Below are 24871 nucleotides of genomic sequence, written 5' to 3'. Positions count from 1 at the left end.
AGGACACGAGACCCCCTAATCGACCCCTCCTAGGGAAGCCCAGCTGTTCCATCCTGCCAAGACAGGAGGAAAAGTACTTACCCGTCTCTGCGAGGACTGTTGGCGCGTTCCTGACAGACCCACTTCAGAGCAGTAGAGAGTATCTGCTGGCCACGGCCCACTGAGACAGACAGCTTAGCAGCCTGGTCATATGTGAGCCCCGGAGCAAAAAAGCTCACCGGCCACCCCTGGAGCAATGGGGTATGTCATGGCCGACCCAGCTCGTAGCCAAGGTCTGCTCACGCTCAATGACTGGATTAGGGGGGACTACAAGGAGCTACATTATCCAGCCGGCAGTTGGTTGATGGAAGATCCCAGAATCAAAAAAAATAAAAATAAAATAAAATCTTTAAAAAAAAAAGTTCAGGACCATCGGCCCAAGAGGAGCCAGGTACTTCTCTACTAGGCAGAAAAAAAACTGAGCTGCTCAGTGCAGTAAGAGGGGGTTAAGACCAGAGGGACCGCCCCCTGGGCAGGGCCTTTTTAACTTTGCTAAAGTTTACATGTTTTAACCATTAACATGTCTGCCTAGTCCTCTCCTAATAGATGGGACATAATCCTACAGTCAAGAGTATAAAGGAAGCTGTGTCCGTCGATAGAGAGAGAGAGAGAGAGAGAGATATAGAGAGAGAGAGAGATATAGAGAGAGAGAGAGATATAGAGAGAGAGAGATATAGAGAGAGAGAGAGAGATATAGAGAGAGAGAGAGATATAGAGAGAGATAGATATAGAGAGAGAGATATAGAGAGAGAGAGAGAGAGATATAGATAGAGAGAGAGAGAGATATAGATAGAGAGAGAGAGATATAGATAGAGAGAGATATAGATAGAGAGAGATATAGATAGAGAGAGAGAGATATAGAGAGAGAGAGAGAGATATAGAGAGAGAGAGAGATATAGAGAGAGAGAGAGAGATATAGAGAGAGAGAGAGATATAGAGAGAGAGAGAGAGATATAGAGAGAGAGAGAGATATAGAGAGAGAGAGATATAGAGAGAGAGAGATATAGAGAGAGAGATATAGAGAGAGAGAGATATAGAGAGAGAGAGAGATAGAGAGGGAGAGATATAGAGAGAGATATAGAGAGAGCGATATAGAGAGAGATATAGAGAGAGCGATATAGAGAGAGCGATATAGAGAGAGAGATATAGAGAGAGAGATATAGAGAGAGAGATATAGAGAGAGAGATAGAGAGAGAGATAGAGAGATAGAGAGAGAGAGAGATATAGAGAGATATAGATAGAGAGAGAGAGAGAGATATAGATAGAGAGAGAGAGAGAGAGAGATATAGATAGAGAGAGAGAGAGAGATATAGATAGAGAGAGAGAGAGAGATATAGATATAGAGAGAGAGAGAGATATAGAGAGATATAGATAGAGAGAGAGAGAGAGATATAGATAGAGAGAGAGAGAGATATAGATAGAGAGAGAGAGAGATATAGATAGAGAGAGAGAGAGAGAGAGATATAGAGAGAGAGATATAGAGAGAGAGATATAGAGAGAGAGATATAGAGAGAGAGATATAGAGAGAGAGATATAGATAGAGAGAGAGAGAGATATAGATAGAGAGAGAGAGAGAGATATAGATAGAGAGAGAGAGAGATATAGATAGAGAGAGAGATATAGATAGAGAGAGAGAGAGATATAGATAGAGAGAGAGAGAGATATAGAGAGATATATATAGAGAGAGAGAGATATAGATAGAGAGATATAGATAGAGAGAGAGAGAGATATAGATAGAGAGATATAGATAGAGAGAGAGATATAGATATAGATAGAGAGAGAGATATAGATAGAGAGAGAGAGAGATATAGATAGAGAGAGAGATATAGATAGAGAGAGAGAGAGAGATATAGATAGAGAGAGAGAGAGATATATAGATAGAGAGAGAGAGAGATATATAGATAGAGAGAGAGAGAGATATATAGATAGAGAGAGAGAGAGATATATAGATAGAGAGAGAGAGAGATATAGATAGAGAGAGAGAGAGATATAGATAGAGAGAGAGAGATATATAGATAGAGAGAGAGAGAGATATATAGATAGAGAGAGAGAGAGATATAGATAGAGAGAGAGAGAGAGAGAGATATAGATAGAGAGAGAGAGATATAGATAGAGAGAGAGAGATATAGATAGAGAGAGAGAGAGAGAGATATAGATAGAGAGAGAGAGAGAGAGAGAGAGATATAGATAGAGAGAGAGAGAGAGAGATATAGATAGAGAGAGAGAGAGAGATATAGATAGAGAGAGAGAGAGAGAGATATAGATAGAGAGAGAGAGATATAGATAGAGATAGAGAGAGAGAGATATAGATAGAGATAGAGAGAGAGAGATATAGATAGAGATAGAGAGAGAGAGAGATATAGAGAGAGAGAGAGATATAGATAGAGAGAGAGATATAGATAGATAGATAGATAGAGAGAGAGAGATATAGATAGAGAGATATAGATAGAGAGAGAGAGAGAGAGAGAGAGAGAGAGAGAGAGAGAGAGAGAGAGAGAGAGAGAGAGATAGAGATAGAGATAGAGATAGAGATAGAGATAGAGATAGAGATAGAGATAGAGATAGAGATATATATATATATATATATATATATATATATATATATATATATATATATAGAGATATAGATAGAGAGATATAGAGAGAGAGATATAGAGAGAGAGATATAGAGAGAGATATAGAGAGAGAGATATAGAGAGAGAGATATAGAGAGAGAGATATAGAGAGAGAGATATAGAGAGAGAGAGATATAGAGAGAGAGATATAGAGAGAGATACAGACAGACATATCTATCTATCTCTCTTTTTGTCTATAGCGCAAAAAATAAAAAACCGCAGAGGTGATCAAATACCACCAAAAGTAAGCTCTATTTGTGGGTGGAAAAAGGACATAAATTTTGTTTGGGAGCTACGTTGTCAGTTAAAGCAACGCAATGCAGAATCGCAAAAAGTGGCCTGGTCTTTGACCAGCAAAATGGTCCGGGGCTTAATTGGTAATACATGGCTTCCGCCAAACACTAACCATGCGTGAAAGAAAAGTTTGCGTTATTCATGTTTTCTGAAAAATGGCCAAGAAATCATAAATTCTGCCAGGGTATTTTCTCTCTCAACACTTGCTTAAAGTGGTTGTAAACCCTGTTGGACTACTTCTACCTATAGGTAAGCCTAGAATAAGGCTTACCTACAGGTAGTGGAAATATCTCCTAAACGTGCGTCGTTTAGGAGATATTTCACTTGTAGTCCGCCACACATCACTGCGCATGCGTGGGGAAGAAATTAAACTAAGTGCCGTTTCTTCCCCAGCCTGTGCCTTGAATTGCGGCTCTTGTGCGCATGCGCGGGAGTAAAGTCACACGGCTCCAGCGAATCACAGAGCCCGAGTTCGCAGCCCAGAAGCAAGACACAGGACTCTTCCTGCAGTGGGGACATCGCTGGATTCTTTGGCAGGTGTCACATAATGGGCTAATATGCGCTGCATACTAGCCCATTAGGCTTTACATTTGCAGGCTGTTCAGGCTGCAAAAGAAGAAGTAAAACCCAGCTGAAAGAACTCATTGCCTTTATGCACATCCCTAAAGTGTTTGGATAAGGTGGAGTTTTTTAGCATTTTCATTTATACTATCACAGTAATATTCTGCTATGCGGCAAAGTAGACGAATCGTACAACCAACGCATTGGATTAGGAAATTCTACATGATCTGTACCACAATTCATATATTCCTGTATTTTGAACTCTTCCTTAGATTTAGCAGAAACAAAACTCTTGGACACAGTATGCATGCGGCAAAGTCTTGAGTCTACATGTATAAGAACCTGGATAGGATAGCCACATTTTTTTCTTCTTTATATTATCAAAAGACACAAGACTGGGAGATAAAAAGGGACCCAACTGAGTATACACTGGCTGGAGAAATGAACACCATTGTATAAAACATTATATAAAGGTTTTAACGGAATAGGGAGGTTCCGCTTTATGTTAGCAATTTGGTAATATTCAACTAGGTTGTGACAAACATGACAGGCTGTTTGTAACTCATCACCCCTCTTAATTTCTGGGTTTGGATCAAACAGTATGAGTGTTGGTTAAGTCATTTGGTGGAGGGGGAATTATGGTGTGGGGTAGCTTTTCAGGGGTTGAGCTTGGACCCTTCGTTCCAGAGAAGGGAACTTTTAAGTCGTCAGCACCAAGACATTTTGGACAATTTCATGCTCCCAACTCCCAACTCCCATCAGTGCAGAAAGCTTCATAAAGACCTGGATGAGCGAGTTTGGGGTGGAGGAACTTGACTGGCCTCCAGAAAGTATTGAGCTCAACCCGATAGAACGCCTTTGGGATGAATTAAAGCGGAAACTGAGCCAGACCTTCTCGTCCACATCAGTGCCTGACCTCACAAATGTGCTTTTGGAAGAATGCTCGAACTTTCCCATTGACACTCCTTAACCTTGTGAAGAGCCTTCCCAGAAGTGCTGATGTTATGCTGCAAAGGGTGGGTCAACTCAATATTGAACCCCAAGGACTAAGACTGGGATGCCATTGGAAGTTTGTGTGTGTAAAGGCAAGCATCCCAATACTTTTGACAATATAGTGTGTAAAATAAAAAAAACACACACACACACACACACCCCCCCCCCCCCCCCCATTGTTCCATCTTGTATCTCGAGTTTTAACTAAATGGGTTGGTTTACAAGGGCTCACATATACGTTAAAATACAGCAATGGGCTTTTATTGGGTTTGTATAGCCAAAGCCCTACCAATTTTGCCCCAGATGATTTACAAGGCATGACAGTGGTGTTTAATCCAAGTGTGCAGGTTCCTACCGGATAAGTTGGGTTCCTCTAATGAACAAATATGCAACCAAAACCTTTTTTATTGAATAATGGTCACAAATCTCTTCGGAAAAAGTCTCATCTACTTACATAATTTGTCCGCCGATGGTTGATTTTCCAGCATCTAAAATAAATAAATGCATCAATTAAAAAAAAAGGCATGTTTCAGCAAACACCATCAAAAATCTCAAAGAAACATACAGTACATGTTGCCGAGAATGTGTTTCTAGCACGTCATAGAAGCGACGGGAGATCCGACTTGGATTCCCGCCAATTCTAGCTGCGGCATTTGGTATGCATTCCTGAGAGGGAAAACTCCACTGCAAATTTCAAATAAAAAACCGACATGGGTTTCCCCCCCCCCCCAGAAGCATACCAGGCCCTTAGGTCTGGTATGGGTTGTAAGGAGACCCCCCCCCCCTACGCCGAAAAACCAACGTAGGGGGTCCCCCTACAATCCATACCAGACCCGTATCCAAAGCACACTACCCGGCCGGCCAGGAAAGGAGTGGGGATGAGCGAGCGCCCCCCCCCCTCCTGAGCCGTACCAGGCCGCATGCCCTCAACATGGGGGGGTCGGGTGCTCTGGGGCAGGGGGCGCACTGCAGGGCCCCCCCACCCCAGAGCACCCTGTCCCCATGTTGATAAGGAGAGGGCCTCTTCCCGACAACCCTGGCCGTTGGTTGTCGGGGTCTGCGGGGGGGGGGGCTTATCGGAATCTGGGAGCCCCCTCAAATAAGGGGGCCCCCAGATACCGGCCCCCCACCCTAAGTGAATGAATATGGGGAACATCGTACCCCTACCCATTAACCTGGAGGCAAAGTAAAAGTAAATTAACACACGACACAGGGTTTTTAAAATAAATTTATTAGTCTGCTCTGTCTTCTTTAGCTCTTTTACCAGGGGGGGGCTGCTTCTTCACCGCCGTCTGGTTCTCTTCCGCTCTCTGGGGGGGGGTCTTCTCCGCTCTCCGGGGGGGGGTCTCTTACGATGTCACAGTCCCATCCTGCTCCGGTACCTACCCATGTGGGTAGGTACCGGAGCATGATGGGACTGTGACATCATAAGAGAGGCCTATATAAATTGGATGCAAATCGCGCACCCGTCATTGCAGCGAGAAGAGGCGTCGTGTCAACATCGGGAGAAGGCAGAAGAGAAGACGACGTCACAGAAGAGCGGGCTGGCCGCCTGCTAGTAACTGAGCTAACACACGAAGATAGCGGCGACCAGCCCTGAAGGAGAAGGCAGCGGAGAGCGGGAGAAGAACCGGGGTGCACCGAGTCAACAGCGGAGAAGACCCCCCGGAGAGCGGAAGAGAACCAGACGGCGGTGAAGAAGCCCCTCCTGGTAAAAGAGCTAAAGAAGACAGGGGGGCCCCCGGAGCAGACTAATAAATTTTAAAAACCCTGTGTCATGTGTTAATTTACTTTTACACTTTGCCTCCAGGTGAATGGGTAGGGGTACGATATACCCCATATTCATTCACTTAGGGTGAGGGGCCGGTATCTGGGGGCCCCCAGATTCCGATAACCTCCCGCCCGCAGACCCCGACAACCAACAGCCAGGGTTGTCGGGAAGAGGCCCTGTCCTCAACATGGGGGACAGGGTGCTCTGGGGTGGGGGGCCCCGCAGTGCACCCCCAGAGCACCCGCCCCCCCCCCCCCCACATGCGGCCTGGTACAGCTCAGGAGGGGGGGGGGGTCGCTCGCTCGTCCCCACTCCTTTCCTGGCCGGCAGGGTAGCGTGCTTTGGATACGGGTCTGGTATGGATTGTAGGAGGACCCCCTACGTCGGTTTTTCAGCGTGGGGGGGGGAGGTCTCCTTACAACCCCAACCCATAGCTCGGCGCTGGCTCCCGCGATGGGGCTCGTGGGTGGTCAATCTCGCCGAGAAAGGGAGCGAGATTGACAATATCGCGGTCACCTACTGTACCTTAAATGGGGTTTCAAAATAAAATAAAGATGTCAGGGATGAATGATCTTTTCAATGGATACTTTAATTGCATGCAGCTGTGGCATCTGTATGGTAAATCTGATAGTGTAGCTCAATTACATTTTATATATCATACAGAGGTTCAGAGCATAGCAGCCGATTGCAAAAAAAGTTATTTCTTGCAGCTTACAGGCATCATCCAGATACCATATTTTTCAGCCGGTGAGTCTGTGCACCGTAAGAACAATCATAACGGCAGTTCAGTCACTTGATCGTTCTTACAGGTGGCGGGAGGGGACGTCCCCAATCCCACCGGTGCTTCTCCAGACTCCCCCTTGCCGGAGAACGAGACTGTCCCCGCTGGAAGTTTAGCATAGAGATTTCCAGTGACCAGATGGTCCTCAATCATCTTTATGACCCTTGGTGGCATGGCCACATTATGTCGCGTCCGGGCCGGCGGAAGTAAACAATGCCAGGGATGCGGGTAGAAACGCCACGTTTTCATTTTTTTATCTCAGCCTTTCCAGCCTGAAGGAGAGATGTGGCGTCTTCTAGGCTTGTCACACACTATCCCTTTTATAAAGGGATGTTTACATTCCTTGTAATAAAAAGTAGTGATCAAAATAAAAATAAATAAAAAAAAAGGATTTTTGTACTCACCATAAAATCCATTTCTCTGAGTTCATGGACAAACACAGCAGCCTCTGACCTTGGGGTTATATCCGCTTCCTTCAGGAGAGTTTAGGCAGAAAAAAAAAAAGCACTTTAAGTGTTAACACTTTCCTCAGTGTGGCTCCTCCCAGGGGGCGTGGCCCCTCCCAGGGGGCGTGGCCCCTCCCAGGGGGCATGGCCCCCGGGTATAACCCACACCCTGCTCTAGCAGCCTCAGTTCCTAACAAGCAGTACAAACAAAGGAGGGGTGGGTGCTGTGTCCGTCCGAAATGGATTTTACGGTGAGTGCAAAAATCCTATTTTCTCTTCCGTTCATGGACGGACACAGCAGCCTTTGACCTTAGGGACGTCCCCAAGCAGTGTCAAAAATTGAGGGGTGGGGAAAAACACCGCAATAAAGCTTTACACCCCAAACAAAAACGGGAGTTACTCAACGGAGGAACTCCAACCTTAAATACCTTGCGGCCGAAGGAGGCATCAGAAGATGCACTCACGTCTACCTTATAAAACTTTAAAAAGCGTGGACCGAAGACCAGGTGGCCGCCCTAAAACCCTGTAACAGAGGCTTGATGTCGGAAAGCCCAAGAGGCAGCGATCGCCCTGGTCAAATGCGCCGTAACCTGAAAGGGAGGCGCCCGCCCCTTCAGGGCATAGGTCTGAAGAACAACCTGACGGATCCACCTAGAAATGGTGACCGACAAGACCGCCGGACCCTTTTCAGGACCCGACACTGACGCAGTGAGTCCAACTTCCAGAACGGAGCCGTAGCAGATAAATACACACGAAGAGCCCGAACCACATCCAGGGAATTTAAAATGGTCTCCTTCGGCTGAGGACATAAGGATGGAAAAATAATGTCCAAGACCTTTGGGAGAAAAGAAGGCTGCGGTCGCAGCACCACCTCATCCTCATGGATGACTAAGTAGGGAGCCTTGCCGGACAATGCTGCCAGTTCAGACACCCGTCTGATCTATGTAATAGCAACCAGAAAAAAAAACACCTTTCGTGACAGCGTCAAAGGGATCTTCCGAACGTCCTCAAAAGGGAGCATCTTGAAGCACCGAGAGGGCCAAAACCAAGTCCCATGGGAGCAGTGGAGAGCGCACAGGAGGGGCCACATGCCGGACCCCCTGCACAAACGAGCGCACCAAGGGGTGCGCTGGCAATGGTCAGCAGAAACCGGGACACCACGTATGCACGAGGGTGCCACTTCATCTCATCACACGGCCGTGGCGTTGTCGGACTGGATCCTAAGACAACGCCACGGTGGCGCCACAGTGACCAGATGGCTCAACTGAATCTGGTAATCCAGAGAAGACAGGAGCTTGTCCCAACGTGACAGAATCTCCTGTAGCTCCCTGGTGTGGAATTGGGCATACGGGACCGCCTCGAAAGAGGCCACCATCAGACCCAAAACTCATGCAGAAACGAAGAGACGACCACTTCTGGGTCGACAACTGCTTCACTGCAGATTGCAGGGTCTTCAGTTTCTCCGTCGTGGAGTCCAGGACTAGTCCCAAGTATTCCAGTCTCTGGGACGGAACCAACACTGACTTCTGGATATTCAGAAGCCAGCCGAACTCTTGGAGAGTTTGACACGTGGTAGACACGTCCTTCTCTAATTCTGAGCCTGAGGAAGCTCGCAGGAGAAGGTCGTCCAGATATCCCACCATAGCAATCCCTCGCTGTCTCAGCAGGGCTAGTATCGGGGCGAGCAGCTTGGTGAAAACCTGCGGTGTCGAGGCCAAGTCGAACGGGAGCTCAGACAAGTCTGAGGTGTGCCAAGAAGCCGGCTGCACTGCGTCTGTCCCCTCAGGCAGATTTGCGGTATTTTTGCAGCGCTAAAACGGCCGCACGAGCCCAAGCAAAATCCAAGATGGTCGCAGAGAAAAAAAACCGCATAGGACCACAAGAAAATGGCCGCCGAGCCATAGAAAGCGCGACCCCGGCAAAAATGGTGGCTGTTGCGCATTTAAAAAGCACCCAGAGTGACACAGCACCTCAGCGCAGCACACAACAGACCCCCAGTGAACACACAGCCCCGGTGTAATAAAGAGACCCCAGAAAGCACCCCCTCACAGCCGCTACCCAAATGGGAAAAGAGGGAGAGGAATTAGAGGAGAGAGGAAAGCAGGGCAAGCCCTCAGTCGACCTCCCAGGGGAAAATTCCAGCCATACCACCTTACCTGAGCAAGGGGCCACTACTTACCCGTCCTGGGACCATCGGCTGGAGGTATCCCAGACAGAACCAACGTCCGCTAAACGGCATGGCTGTCGGCCAGACACACTGACAAAGCCATAAAGACCGGTCATATGTGTGCCCTAGAACAAGATGTTCCCCGGCCACCCCTGGAGCAAAGGGGCCTGTCGTGGACGACCCAGAGCTGAGGGCCGGCACACGCTCGATGGCCGAACATGGGGGGACAACAAGAGTCAAGGCCCAGCCTGTCACCCAGTCGGCAGTTGATAGAAGAATCTCAGGATTCAAAATGCAGGAACAAAAACAAAAACAAAAACAAAAACAAAAAAAAAAAAATCGCAAAGAAATCTCAGGGTACAGGACTCTAGAGTGCATGTCCTCTCCTGACGTTAGGCAGAGAAAAACTGAGGCTGCTAGAGCAGGGTGTGGGTTATACCCGGGGGAACCACGCCCCCTGGGAGGAGCTGCACTAAAGAAAGGTTGTTAACACATTAAGTGCTGTATTTCTGCCAAACTCTCCTGGAAGGAAGCAGATATAACCCTACAGTCAAAGGCTGCTGTGTCCATCCATGAACGAATGAGAAAAAGGATTTTACGGCGAATAAAAAAATCCTATTTTCTCTTTCGTCCAAGGACGGACACAGGTTCCTCATACTCTCGACTGCAGGGACATCCCCAATCAGTGTCAAAAATGAGGGGTGGGAACAGCAATCAAAAACAAACTTCACCCCAACATACCAGAGCTCCTCAACAGGGGAGATGCAACCCTAAACTGCTGCCTGCCAAACTTTGTGGCCAAAGCAAGCATCGGAAGATGCACTTCTATCAACCTTGTAAAACTTAGTGAAAGTGTGAACGGACGACCAGGTCGTCTTGCACACCTGTGAGACAGTTGCTTGATGGTCGGAAAGCCCAGGAAGCACCAATTGTCCTGATCGAATGCGCCGTGACAGGAAGGAGGCGGCCGCCCTTTCAGGGTTTAAGCTTGAATCACGATCTGTCTGATCCACGAGAAGTGGTGGCCGACGAGCCCGCCAGGCCTTTCTTTGGACCAGACACCAATGCAGCGAGTCTGACCTCCGAAACAGAGCCGTAGCAGACAGATACACCCGCAGAGCACGTACCACGTCTAAGGAATGTAACGCAGCCTAATACTGACAAAAAACACAAACTCCTGCGCACAAGTGGGATCCTTGATAATTAGTCAGATGTCTACAAACAGTTCTCCTTAGATGTCCAAAAAAAAAACGGTAGTACACGAGGCTGGTGCGCCTTTCTTTCTCCCTTAATGCAACGCAGCCTCCCTGGCGTGCGACAGCTGAGGACACAAGGATGGAAGTATGATGTCCTCATTCAGATGAAAGGCCAAAACCACCTTCTGAAGAAATAAAGGCTGTGGGCGTAGCACCGCCTTATCTCTATGGAGTACCAAATAGGGGGACTTACAAGACAAGGACGCCAACTCAGACATGTCTGACAGATGTAATGGCCACTAGAAAGGCAACTTTCTGGGAGAGTGTGAAGAGAAGAATCTCTGATGTTCTCAAAGGGAGGTTTCTGAAGCACCGAGCGCACCAGATTCAAATCCCACAGGAGGTAGTGGTGGTCGAACCGGAGGAGCCACATGTCGATCCCCTTGAACAAACATACTGACCAGTGAGTGGGACGCCAAGGGTCGTTGAAAGAAAACAGCCAAGACTGAAATCTGCCCCTTAATGGTGTTTAAGGCAAGTTTCTGATCCACTCCACGCTGTAGAAACAGCAGGATCCTAGACACTGAATATGTACATGGATGCCACCTCATCTCTTCACACAGATGTATGCCCCAGTTTCAGTGGGGGAAAAGCATACATCAGCCGATACTGTCCCTCACGGGGCCACCAACGCATCTGTCGCGTCCACCCAAGGATCTTTTAACCGGGCCACGAACCTCAGCACCTTTCGATTGAGTCGAGAAGACAGAAGATCTACGTCTGGCTCACCCCATCTTAGGAAAAGGAGATTAACTACATCCGGGTGTAGTGACAATCCCCTTGGTCTAGCAGCTGGCGACTGAGATAGTTCACTTGCCACTTTCCCCCCCCCCCCCCCCCCAACCGGTCAGGCTGGTGTCCGTCGTGATCACTGTCCAGTGAAAAGGGAAGGACCGACTTTCCGGAATGAAGGGTCGAAGCTGTATTTGACAATCCAGGGACAGGATCTCCTTCTGCAAGACTCGAGGGTGGAATTGAGCATGTGGTACCGCCTCGAAGGAGGCTACCATGAGACCCAGCACTCGCATGCAAAAGTGCAGCGACGACCACCTGTGAGATGCCAACAGCTTCACCGCCGTCTGAAGAGTCTGCAATTTTTCTAAAGGGAGAAACTCTTGCCTCCGAGGAGTCTAGAATCAGACCCAGATATTCTAGGCGCTGAGTCAGTACCAACACAGACTTCTGGAAGTTCAGTACCCAAATTCTTGAAGTGTCTGACTGGCAATCGCCACATCCTCCTCTATTTCTGAGCTTAAAGCAGCTCTCAGTAGCACATCGGCCAAGTAGCCCATGATGGCAATTCCTCGCCCTCTCAGCAAGGCCAGAATTGGGGTGAGCATCTTGGTAAAAACCCTTGGCGCTGACGCCAGGCCAAAAGGGAGAGCCACAAATTAATAGTGGTCTTCCGACCGCAAGGCGCAGGAACCTCTGATGCCCGACGAAAATGTGGACATTCAAGTATGCGTCCTTGATGTCCAAGGACGCCAGAAAATCCCCTGGATGTAGTGCCATGACCACAGAGCGAATCGATTCCATCCTGAACTTCCGAACCCTCACAAATGCATTAGAGGGATTTGAGGTCCAGGATTGGACGGACTCAGTATTTCTTTGGGACCACAAACAGATTTGAGTAGAAACCCTGAAACCTTTCCTGTAGTGGCACAAGTATGATTACCCCGCATTTTAGCAAGTCCTGTACTGCCCCAAATAGGGCGACCGAACGAGCTGGAAGGAGAGGGAGGTTTGAGGGAAAGAATATGTTTGGTGTACAAGAGAGAAACTATCTTGTAACCTGATGAAACCACTTCGCAGACCCACTGATCAGAAACAAGGGAGGTCCACCGAGCTGCAAACTCGTGCAGATGACCCCCCCCCACCCGAGAGTTGGGTGGGGGCAAACCATGCCGTTGACAATTTGTTCGCAGGCTTGTTTGGTTTGCGAACCCAGGGACGTTTTTTTTTGTCCCTCAGTTGGCCCTTCGGTCTGGGGAAGCCTACCTGCGGGTCTTGACTGATGAAAATACCACTTCTGTGCTCCTTTCCTTTTCTGGGCTGAGGGAGGAGCGTTCTTACCCCCAGCCGCATCCTTTATGTCGTCATCCATTAAGGCACCAAATGGCCTCCCACCCCGGAACGGCAAATTCGCCAGAGCCTTCTTGGATGTCTGGTCCGCAGACCAGACCTTAAGCCAAATCAGGCGCTGCAGAACCACTGCAGATAGTAAGGCTCTGGAGATCAAGGGAGCTGCATCCAGGCATGCATCGAAGACATACTTGAGGCCATGCACTAACTGGTCAGCCAGTTCCACGCAGCCTGGAGGAGCATGATGCTCTTCCAACTCCTGGTGCAATAGTTTTGCCCATTCAGTAAGTGTCTGACACCAGTGCTGCAGCCAAAATAGGCCGCAATGCTGATCCCAGCATAGTGAACATGGACCGAGCCACCGCTTCGGACCTCCTGTCAGTGGGGTCCTTGAATGCAGGGGGTCCCCGCTACTGAAATTGTGGTGAACTTGTTCAACCTGAACACCGTGGGGTCCAAAACTAGGGGAGATGCCTACTTTAAAAGGCTCTCCTCAAAAGTGTAATGGACCGCCATGCATTTTGGGGCCGAAAAGATCCTCTGCAGTCGCTCCCACCCATTCCTTGTCTATGAACTCATCTAAACAAGTCACATAAGGAAACACCTTAGCAGTGTGAGCCGGCATGTGGGACCCAAAAGGGACCGACCCCTCAGCAGATGCCCGGCAGTATCCTCCAGCTTAAGACCGTTCCACAATGCGGTGAAAAGAGCTCCAACAAGTGCCTTGTATTGCGCTGACCCGGACATGGAGTCCTCCCCGCTGTCCGAAAGGGCCTGGTCCGCATCCTCCCGATACCTCAGAACCGTGGCCTTGGGCTGCAGCCTGGCCCAAGTCAGATTCAGAGCTATCCCTGGGACATGGTGGGGGGAGGGGGCATCCACAGGAACCACAGGTCCAGGGGCAACGGTTGCTACCACAGGAATGTCTGGGGAAGAAGCACCATGCTGACCTGCTTCACTTGATAGCCCTCAGGGCTATAGTCAAAGTACAAGTGCAAAAAAAAAGACCCCCCCCCCCTTCTTGCTGTACTGACCAAAGGCAGAAAAAAAACTGAGCTGCTCAGTGCAGCGAGAGGGGTTATGGCCAGAGGGACCGCCCCTGGGCAGGGCTGTTTCAGCTTTGCTAAAGATTACATGTTTTAACCATTAACATGTCTGCCTAGTCCTCTCCTGATAGACGGAACATAACCCTACTGTCAAGAATATTTGGAGCGGTGTCCATCCATGAACGAAAGAGAAAAGTACTTTACTAGCAGAAAAAAAAATTAATATTTTAACATGTAGGAGAGAAATGCCAGAATTGACCTCTGTTCCCACCGGGTTAGAAGAATCCCCAAAATGTTTAATAGTGTTATCTATAAGGCCTTACAACAGTCCTTTAACTGCATGGGGGACCTGCTCAGTTCAATAACTTTGCCACTCAGATCTAAAACCAGAGTCCGAACGATTTTGACATATCCAAATTCATAATTGGATTAGGAATCTTAATCATCCCTTACCATCAACAGCCTTTGAGACTAGATGCCGGACCTGTCCTACGACTCGAGGCCTTACCTCTTGTACTCTATCCAAAACAGCAGTGCGGTACAAACCCCAGGGCTTTCCATTGTAGGTTTCACTTCACCCAATGCTGGCTATATGACCATGCATTTCTGCGTGACACCACTCTCCACCCAGGTGCTTCTACCGACTCACCGAAATGATCGATGAGTCAGACAGGATCCGCTGATCGATAGAGGCCGAGTGCGATGTTATGACGTCACGCCCTGCATTAAAAAAATGGCGCCACCTCAGCTGTGAAGCCAGAATCTTTTTTATTTCAGACTTCCCAGCCTAGAGGCAAGATCTTCTAGACCCCATCTCACTGTAAAGAGGACCTGTCATGCCGTTTACATTGCTTGTAATAGGAAAAAAAAAAAAAGTGATAAAAAAAATTGTCATCGTAACATCCTTTTCTAGGAGTCTTTTAGGACAGCCACCATAGAGAGACACTGGCTCCTCCCCTCTCAGGAACACAGCACTTCAATCTTGACCTTAGGGTTATATCACCACCTTCAGGAGAGGACTAGGCAGAACATGTAAAAACTGCAAAACTGCACAGTACTGCCCAGGTGGCGGTCCTACTGGCTATAACCCATCACACTGCATCAAAAAGCAGTACAAACCTAAAAAAGGAGGGGTGGGTGCTGTGTCTGTCAATGAACTTCAGAGAAAAGGATTTTACGGTAAAAAAAAAAATCCTATTTTCTCTTTTGTTCATTGATGGACACAGCCCTTCAATCTTGACCTTAGGGACGTCCCCAAGCAGAGAAAAAAAAACAAGGGGTGGGAACAAAACTCCACCCGTAACAACCAGAGCTCTTCAACGGATGAGTTGCAACATTAAACAGCTGCCTGCAAAACCTTGTGGCCGAAGCAAGCATCCGCAGATGCGCTCACATCAACCTTGTAAAATTTAGTGAAAGTGTGAACCGACGACCAGGTCACCACCTTACACACCTGGGAAACTGACACTTGATGTCAGAAAGCCCAGGAGGCACCAATTGCCCTGGTCGAATGTGCTGTGACAGGAAAGGGATGCGCCCGCCCTTTTAAGGCATAAGCCTGGATCACAATCTGTCCAATTCACAGAGAAATTGTGGCCGACGAGACCGCTAGGCCCTTCTTCGGACCAGCTACCGACAAACAGTGAATCTGACCTCCAAAACCGAGCCGTAGCGGACAGATACACCCTCAGAGCTGGACCACGTCCAAGGAATGCAAAGCAACCACTTTAGGATGTGACAGCCGAGGACACAAAGATGGAAGCACAAGGTTTTCATTCAGATGAAATGCCGAAACAACTTTTGGGAGAAACAAAGGCTGCTGCCGTAGCACTGCCTTATCCCTGTGGAGTATCAAGTAGGGAGACTTGCAAGTCAAGGCCGCCAACTCAGAAACCCCCCTGGCAGATGTAATCACCACCAGAAAGGCTACTTTCTGAGAGTGTGTCAATAGGGGGATTTCCCTAATGTTCTCAAACGGCTGTTTCTGAAGCACCAAGAGAACCAGATTTAAATCCCACGGAGGTCAAACCCCTTGCACAAACGTACTCACCAATAAATGAGCCAGGGGTCACTGAAAAAAAAAAACAGCCAATGCCGATATCTGTACCTTAAATGGTGCTTAAGGCAAGTTTTTGAACCACTCCCCGCTGCAAAAATAGCAGGATCCTGGAAACCAGATACGTACGCCACCCCATCTCCTCACACAGATGTAGGCCTTCCACGCAAGATGATAAATCTTCTGAGAAGATTACTTCCACGCCCTCAGCATGGTGGAGATTACTGAATCCGACAAACCTTGGTCCCATAGCACCTGACCTTCAGCCATGCCGTTAAAGCCAGCAACTGTAAAGCAGGATGAAGTATAGGACCTTGCGACAGAAGGTCCTCTCGCATTGGCAGTCGCCAAGGAACATCCGCCACCATACGAACTGTCAGCGTACCAGGGATGCCGAGATCCACGTCTGGCGTGCCCAATCTCAGGCAAAGGGGACGCAATACAACCTGGATGTAGCGACTATTCCCCTTGGTCCAGCATCTGACGACTTAGGTAATCCGCTTGCCAGTTGTCTACACCTGGAATGTACACGGCCGCCCTGCCCACCGCAGGATGTGAGCGACCTCCAATGCTGCAGCGAGCTCCTCGTTCCTTCTTGATTGTCGACGTACACCACCGCTGTGGCATTGTCTGACTGGATCCTGACTGGGCATCCCTGCAGGTTTCCGTGACCATGTGGAGAGGCACCGCCTGATCGCCCGAAGTTCCAGCACATTGATCGGCAGGCGGGATTCTTCCTGCGTCCAGCGACCCTGAGCCGACTTACGCCCCAAACTCCCCCCAACCGGTCAGGCTGGCGTTGGTCGTGATCACCGTCCAATGATAAGGAACGACCTCCCGGACTGAAGGGCCGGAGACCTCAGCCACCAGACCAGGGATTCTCCGACTAGGTGGCTCACCCGAATCCGACAATCCAGAGACAATGGACACTAGGACAGAATCTCCTTTTGCAAGACTCGAGTGTGGAATTGAGCATACAGTACTGCCTCGAAAGTGGTCACCATGAGACCCAGGACTTGCATGCAAAAGCGCAGCGACGACCACCTGCGGGACACAAACAGCTTCACCTCAAGAGCCTGTAGCTTGTCTGAAGGGAGAAAAACTTCCGCCTCTGAGGAGTCCAAAATCAAGTTCAGATACTCCAGGTGTTGAGTCGGCACCAACACCGACTTCTGGAGGTTCAGTACCCAAACTCCCGAAGAGTGACTGGCGATCGACACATCCTCCCCTAATTCTGAGGCAGAAGCTGCTCTCAGGTCGTACAGGTATCCCACGATCGCAAAACCTTGTTGCCGCAAAGCTATCGGGGCGAGCACCTTGGTGAAAACCCTTGGAGCAGACACCAGGCCAAAGGGGAGAGCTACAAATTGGTAGTGCAAATCGCAGAAACTTCTGATGCCTGACGCATATGGGGCAGGGGGTTGACAAATTTGCTTGGAATCTAGGAGCCAGCTAAAAAAGTTAGGAGCCAGTAAACGCACCCCGTCCCGATGAGCTTGCGCGCAGAAGCGAACACATACGTGAGCAGCACCTGCATATGTAAACAGTGTTCAAACCACACATGTGAGGTATCGCCGCAATTGGTAGAGCCCTCCTCTGTAACTCAAAACATGCAACCTGTAGATTTTTTTTTAAACGTCGCCTATGAAGATTTTAAAGGGTAAAAGTTTGTCGGCATTCCACGAGCGGACGCAATTTTGAAGCGTGACATGTTGGGTATGAATTTACTCGGCGTAACATTATCTTTCATAATATTAAAAAAAAATGGGGATAACTTTACTGTTGTCTTATTTTTAATTTAAAAAAAATTATTTTCCCCCCAAAAAGTGTGCTTGTAAGACCGCTGCGCAAATACGGTGTGACAGAAAGTATTGAAACGATCGCCATTTTATTCTCTAGGGTGTTAGGATAAAAAATATATATAATGTTTGGGGGTTCCAATTAGAGGGAATATGGCATTGAAAAATAGTGAAAAATGACATTAGAATTGCTGTTTAACATGTAATGCTTAACTTGTAATACCATAATGTGTAAGGTGGCGCCAGCTCACATCTGGTGGTAATAACTTGTAATACCAACAGCTCACCACCAGATGGCGCCAGCTAACAAAAAAATAATTTTGCCCACCTTCCAAGCCAAGTCGCCATGACACTATTTCTAGTCGCCATGGCGACCAGGATTTGTCGAGCCCTGATATGGGGACATGCAAGTATGCGTCCTTTATGTCCAAGGACGCCAGAAAAACCCCCGGATGGAGTGCAGCGACCACAGAGTGAACGGATTCCATCCTGAACTTTTACAAAGCAGTTGAGGGCCTTAAGACCTAGGATTGGACGTACCCCGTCCTTTGGGACTACAAACAGATTGGAGTAGACTCCCTGAAACTCTTCCGGCGACGGCACAGGCACTATCACGCCGCGCCTCAGCAGGTCTTGCACTGCCCCAAACAGGGCGTCCCGAAAGATGAAGTTTGGAGGGGAAAAACCTGTTAGGCAGACAAGAAAGAAACCATCTTGTATCCCGATTATACCACTTCGCAGACCCACTGGTCAGAAAGGAGGTAGGTCCACCGAGCTGCAAACCTCCGAAGGCGACCCCCACACCCGAGTGTCAAGCGGCGGCAAACCTTCATGCAGGCTTGCAAAACCAGGGATGCTTCTGTCCTTCAGCGGGCACGTTGTCGGCCTGGGAACGGTTACCTGCGGACCCGAGTGGACAAAACACTTCTGAGCGGAAAAAGGAAGGCCGTGGCTCCTTACCTTTTCTGGCTTGTGGAAGCAACGTGCCCTTACCCCCAGTAACATTCTTAATAAAGTCATCCAGCGAGGCTGGAAGGGCAAATCTGCCATAGCTATCTTAGATGCCCGGCCCGCAGACCAGCATTTTAGCCAAATCAGGCGACGGAGCACCACAGCAGATACTGAGGCTCTAGAAAGCAAAGTAGCCGTATCTAAGGGCGCATCGCCAACATACTTAAGGCCATGCACCAACTGGTCTGCCAGTTCCACGCAGACCGTGGAAGCCTGTTGCTTTTCCAACTCTCGGTGCAACAATTTAGCCCAGGGATCCTCAAACTACGGCCCTCCAGCTGTTGCGGGACTACACATCCCATGAGGCATTGTAAAACTGACATTCACAGACATGACTAGGCATGATGGGAAATGTAGTTCCTGAACAACTGGAGGGGCGTAGTTTAAAGACCCATTATAGCCCATTTAGTAAACGTCTGACACCAGGGCTGTGGCCAGTACTGGACGCAATGCTGACCCCACCACCATGAACATGGACTGGGCTACCGCCTCGGCCCTATCGGTGGGGTCCTTAAAAGCCGGGGTCCCCTCCACCGGAATCGTGGTTACCTTATTTAACCCTTTCCTGCGCTGACCCAAAGTCACCCTCACTGCCCGAATGGTCCAGGTCTGCATCCTCTGAAACATCAGAACAGGGGCCGTGTGCCACATCAAGGCCCGAGTCTGAATCAGAGCTTTCCCTAGAAAGGAGGGGGGGGGGGGGGGGAGTTTTACCCCCTTGAGCCTGCACACCGCTTCCACCCTGGCAACCAAAGACTCCAGGACCGCCGGCAAAGCATCCATAGGCACCGCAGGGAAACCGGTTGCCACCACAGGGATGTCAGGAAAAGACCAGCTTCTGACGCCATGCTGACCCCGCCCCCCCCCCACTCGCCTGACACCCGATAGGGGCCAAGGTAAGCCCTCCTAGCTGCCACAGACTGAGGGCCCCCCGCAGGACTCACCACCCTGACCCAGGTCTTGCGCTGCCGTCCTCCCCTGTGTCAGTCACAAGGTGTTCTGCGTAATTCACGCTGTTCCAGACGAACAATCCCAGAGCTAGAGGTAAAACAAACAAAGCACAAAAAAAAAAAAAAAAAAAAAAGGGCTGCCTTGGGAACACCCACGGGCTCCGGGAAAATGGCCACCGCCTTACCTGGCTGAGACTACACCAAAATGGCAGTGACCGTGCAACGGCCTTCACACAAAAAAGTACACTAGAACACCCCACTATGTCAAAAAAACAGGAAGGACCACCAACCCGCAGCGCAGCCCTCTGCCAGGACTGGGAAGACCCCCAGCCAGTCACACAGCGGCCCAAGCTCAGGGAGGAGGAGGAAAAGGACAAGGAGGGAAGAGAGTGAGAGACCCCTAGTCGACCTCCCAAGAAATGCCCAGCTGCTCCATCCTGCAGAGACAGGTGGGACCATACTTACCCGTCCTGTGGGGATTGCTGGATGCATTCCACGGACAGACCCATCACCCGAACAGTATAGGGTGGCTGTCGGCCATGGCACATTGACACGGACAGCAGTAGCCCGTCATGTGTGCCCCGGAGCATATAGCTCACTGGCCACCCCTGGATGACAGGGAATGTCGTGGCCAACCCAGCACGTAGCCAAGGCCTGCTGGGGAGACTACCAGGATCTATATTATCCAGCCTGTCACTCAGCCCGGCTGTTGATAGTAGATCACAGGAATCGGCAGAAAAATAATCACCAGGACCAATGGTCCCCACCGGGAGCCAGGTCCTTCTACACTAGGCAGAAAAAAAACTGAGCTGCTGGATGCAGTGTGAGGGGTTATAGACAGTAGGACCGCCCCCTGCTGTTTACATGTTCTGTCTAGTCCTCTCCTGAAGGCAGGGTTTGACAAATTTGGAGCCAGCTAAAAAAGTTAGGAGCCAGAAAACGCACCCCGTCCCGACGAGCTTGCGCGCAGAAGCGAACACATACGTGAGCAGCGCCCGCATATGTAAACGGTGTTCAAACCACACATGTGAGGTATCGCCGCGATTGGTAGAGCGAGAGCAATAATTCTAGCCCTAGACCTCCTCTAACTCAAAACATGCAACCTGTAGATTTTTTTAAAAACGTCGCCTATGAAGATTTTAAAGGGTAAAAAAGTTTGTCGGCATTCCACGAGCGGACGCAATTTTGAAGCGTGACATGTTGGGTATGAATTTACTCGGCGTAACATTATCTTTCAGAATATAAGAAAAAAATGGGAATAACTTTACTGTTGTCTTATTTTTTTAATAAAAAAAGTGTAATTTTTCCCCCCAAAAAGTGTGCTTGTAAGACCGCTGCGCAAATACGGCGTGACAGAAAGTATTGCAACGATCGCCATTTTATTCTCTAGGGTGTTAGGATAAAAAATATATATAATGTTTGGGGGTTCTAATTAGAGGGAAGAAGATGGCAGGGAAAATAGTGAAAAATGACATTAGAATTGCTTTTTAACTTGTAATACCAACGGCCACCACCAGCTCACACAAGGAAGAGCTGGGGACTTCACTAAATATATATATATATATATATATATATATATATATATATATATATATATATATATATATATATATATATATATATATAGCCCACCTTCCAAGCCAAGTCGCCAGGATGTTATTTCTAGTCGACCTGGCGACCAGAATTTGTCGCGCCCTGCCTGAAGGTGTTATAACCACAAGGTCAAGATTGAAGTGCTGTGTCCGTCAATGAACAAAAAGAAAGAATGTTACCGGTAAGTAACTCCGTTTTAAGAATAAAGTTCTCTCTACCTGAAACTTCAACACTGCTGGAATTGGCACAGGAGGAGGGAAAGCGTAGCACCTGGAGAACTGGCAGCTCTGAGCCAGTGCATCCACTTCTAATGCCCCGTCCCGCCTGTTCAGGGAAAAGAGTCATGCTTTGGTGTTCTCCCTTGAGGCGTGAGTGACCATGTTGAATACCTCTTGGTTCAAAACCCAGTTGCCCTCCCTCAGCATCTTCCTGCTGAGGAAGTCCGCTACCTGGTTTGTTTCCCTCTTCAAAATGAATCTCCGAGAGAGACAAAACCTTTGGACTCGGCCCACCCGAGAATAGCTTCACCAGGACGCACAGGGATCCGCTCCTGGTGCCCCCCTGCCTGTTGATTTAGACCACCGCAGAGGAGTTGTCCGACCGAACTCAAGACATGCTGTCCTTGGATCTCTCTCTGAAGGGCTTTGAGTGCCAAGGCCATTACCCTCAGCTCCCTCCAGTTCGAGGACCTCCTTGCATCTTCTCTCACCCAGGTACCTTGTACTAAGTGGGAATCTACGTGCGCTCCCCACTCTGTCGCTCGCATCGGTCGTTGCAGTCCTTGACACCGGCAAGACCCACTCCAGACCCTGTGACAGATTTGCCCCCTTTTTCCACCAAAGGGCAATCTTGACCTGAACCGGCACAGTTATCAGGGAGACCCTGGACTGTGGTCCCAAACCCTCAGAGTGAACAGTTGCAAGGGACGAAAATGCAGCCCTGCCCACTGAACAGCCGGGAGCGTGGATTTCAGTAAGCCTAAAGCAGACATGGCCTTTCTTACTGAGAAGTGACAGCTGCCCTGAAGTAGCAACATTGCTCTGTCCACCTTCTGAATCTTCTCTACGGGAAGGAAAATCTTCAACTTTGTTGAATCCAACACGTAGCCTAGGAAGGTGACCTTTTGTGACAGAACAAAGCTGGATTTCTCCAAGTTCAAGAGCCACCCCAAATTTTCTAGGATGTCTCTTGCTACATGAAGATCCTGGGACAACTGCCCCTGGGAAGAGGCAAACAGGAGAATATCGTCCAAGTACGTGACTACCGAGTTGCCCCTGAGTCGCAGAAACACCAGGACTTCCACCATGACCTTAGTGAAGATGCAGGGGGGGGGGGGAGAAAATACCAAAGAGGAGGGCTCTGAACTGTAGGTGAACGTCCCTTCTTTGGTTTTCACCACCAGCCTCAGGAACTTCTGATGCCATGAAGCAGTTCGGTGGAAGAAGCGCCTTCACCGAGAAAATCGAGTCCATCCAGAGGTTTCAGGTTCAGGAAGAGCCTAAACTTTCCTGAAGGCTTGTGGACCACAAAGCCCCTGCCGGTCTCCCCTGCTGGGATTCGTACCATCACCTCTTGAAGGGAGGAGAAAAGAGCCGATGACTTTTCTGCGCATTTTGGCAACTCTGACAAGGAGTATTTGAAAACTCCAACCGGTATCCTCCTCTTATGATCCCTAACACAAACTGATTGGAGGTGATCATCTCCCACTGTGGAAGTAAGGTCCCCAACCTACCTCCCACCGTGACCTGGTCATTGGGACTTTTTGGGCTGTTCAGGAGGGCGAAAAATCTGCCCCCAAGCTTCTGCCATGCCGTTTTTGGGCCTTCCAACTTCCTCTGGAGGGCAAAACGTTAAGCCTGCTCTCCATATTTCTTTTTATTGGGAAAGGCCTTTTTCTTGTTGGCCGTCCAAGACAGCCTCCAAACCTGGCCCAAACAACAAGTCCCCTATGAGAGGAATCCTTCAGAGCTTGACTTTAGACGCGCCAACTCTGTGCCACATCTTGAGCCACAAGGCCCTCCATTTTGAGTTTTTAGGGCTGTGGACCTTGCAGACATGTGTACCGATTCAGCCGACGCATCTGCAATGTACGCCACCCCCTTAAGTAGCATGGGGAATGAAGACAAGATCGTTTATTTTGGCGTCCCTGCGTCAAATGTGTGCCTTAATCTGTGTAAACCAGTATTCCATAATGCGGGCCACTACTGTGGCCGCCATTGTAGGCTTAAGGTTTCCCTGTGATGAGTCCAAGGACTTTTTCAGGAGTGAATCCATCCTATCCATGGGGTTCGAAAGCAACCATTTTTCTTGCACCGGGTGACACCAACCCTAGTGACGCCACTGCAGTGGGGGAGATGTAGACATTACAGTGGGGGGGAGATGTGATATTACTGTACTTACCCACCTAGCGTTTAGCTTATCTTTTCCCTCCACTTAGGGTAGGGAAGTAGGCCTGCCGTCTTGGAAGGTTCGTAGAAATACTGTTACCAGTAAGTCCAACGTAGGTTTTCTATCACCTTCCAGGACGGCACACCTGAAAACATAATAAAGTAACCACAGGCCTACCTTCAGGGTGGGACCACAGCTTGTAGGACCTTCCGTCCAAAAGCCAAATCTTGCTGTGACATTTCCACACGATGGTGCTTCAGGAAAGTATGTTGACGGTTGGTGCTTCAGGAAAGTATGTTGACAGTGTCCGCACTGCAGATTTGTTCCCAGGAGGTCACAGCTTTCTCAGACCAGGAAGTTGCTAGAGATCTGGGTGAATGAGCTTTAAATGGAGCTGGGACCCCAGAGCATACATAAGCCCTGGAAATAGCTTCTCTTATCTATCTGGAGACTGAGGCTTAAAGTCTCTTCCTGGGCCCAGCATACAGAATTAGTAGGAGATTGGATCTCCTAAAATGTTGTTCTCTTTAGATAGGCAAGAAGAAACCTTCTTACATCCAGACAAATGTATTTTATCGTTTTTTTGGTGCATCACAAAAGGACGGCAATATTATGTCTTGCGTCCTATGAAATAAGGATGCTACTTTTGGTAGGTACAAGGGATCTGCCCTGAGAGTGACTCTAGCAAGAAGGGTTACTTCATGGACAGCGCCTGTAGATCCCCTACCCTCCTGGCTGTAGTAATTGCTAACAAAAAGGCAAATTTTAAAGTTGGACACTTAAAAAGGAACCTCTTCTATAGGTTCGAACGGGTGTTTAAATAATGCCTCCAACACCCAAGTTAAGTCCTAAGGCGGAAAATTATCTTTAAAGACAGGGGAAACTTTCCCTTGATAGCAGAAAATGTTTAATGAGGTCCTCTTTGGCCAGTCTATCACGATAGACTAGAGGGCTGCTATTTGGACCCGAAGGGTACCGACTGTTGAGCCTAAATTTAGTCCGCCAGGATAACAGGAACAGTAG

The 24871-nt window shown here is 48.8% G+C and overlaps 1 protein-coding gene across 5 annotated transcripts in view; it reads right to left on the bottom strand.

Moving 5' to 3' along the window:
* GSPT1 (G1 to S phase transition 1) overlaps positions 1 to 24871 on the bottom strand; it is a 525782-nt gene that overhangs the window by 393097 nt on the left and 107814 nt on the right. For all 5 annotated transcript variants that reach the window (XM_040356936.1, XM_040356939.1, XM_040356940.1 and 2 more), the window contains one exon: positions 4957 to 4990. In XM_040356936.1, coding sequence (XP_040212870.1) covers positions 4957 to 4990 — 34 coding nt within the window. The remainder of the gene's footprint in view (positions 1 to 4956; positions 4991 to 24871) is intronic.

The sequence above is a fragment of the Rana temporaria genome, chromosome 6 (genome assembly GCF_905171775.1).
Source record: "Rana temporaria chromosome 6, aRanTem1.1, whole genome shotgun sequence".
Lineage (NCBI taxonomy): Eukaryota > Metazoa > Chordata > Amphibia > Anura > Ranidae > Rana > Rana temporaria.
This window is presented reverse-complemented; position numbering and strand designations above follow the sequence as displayed.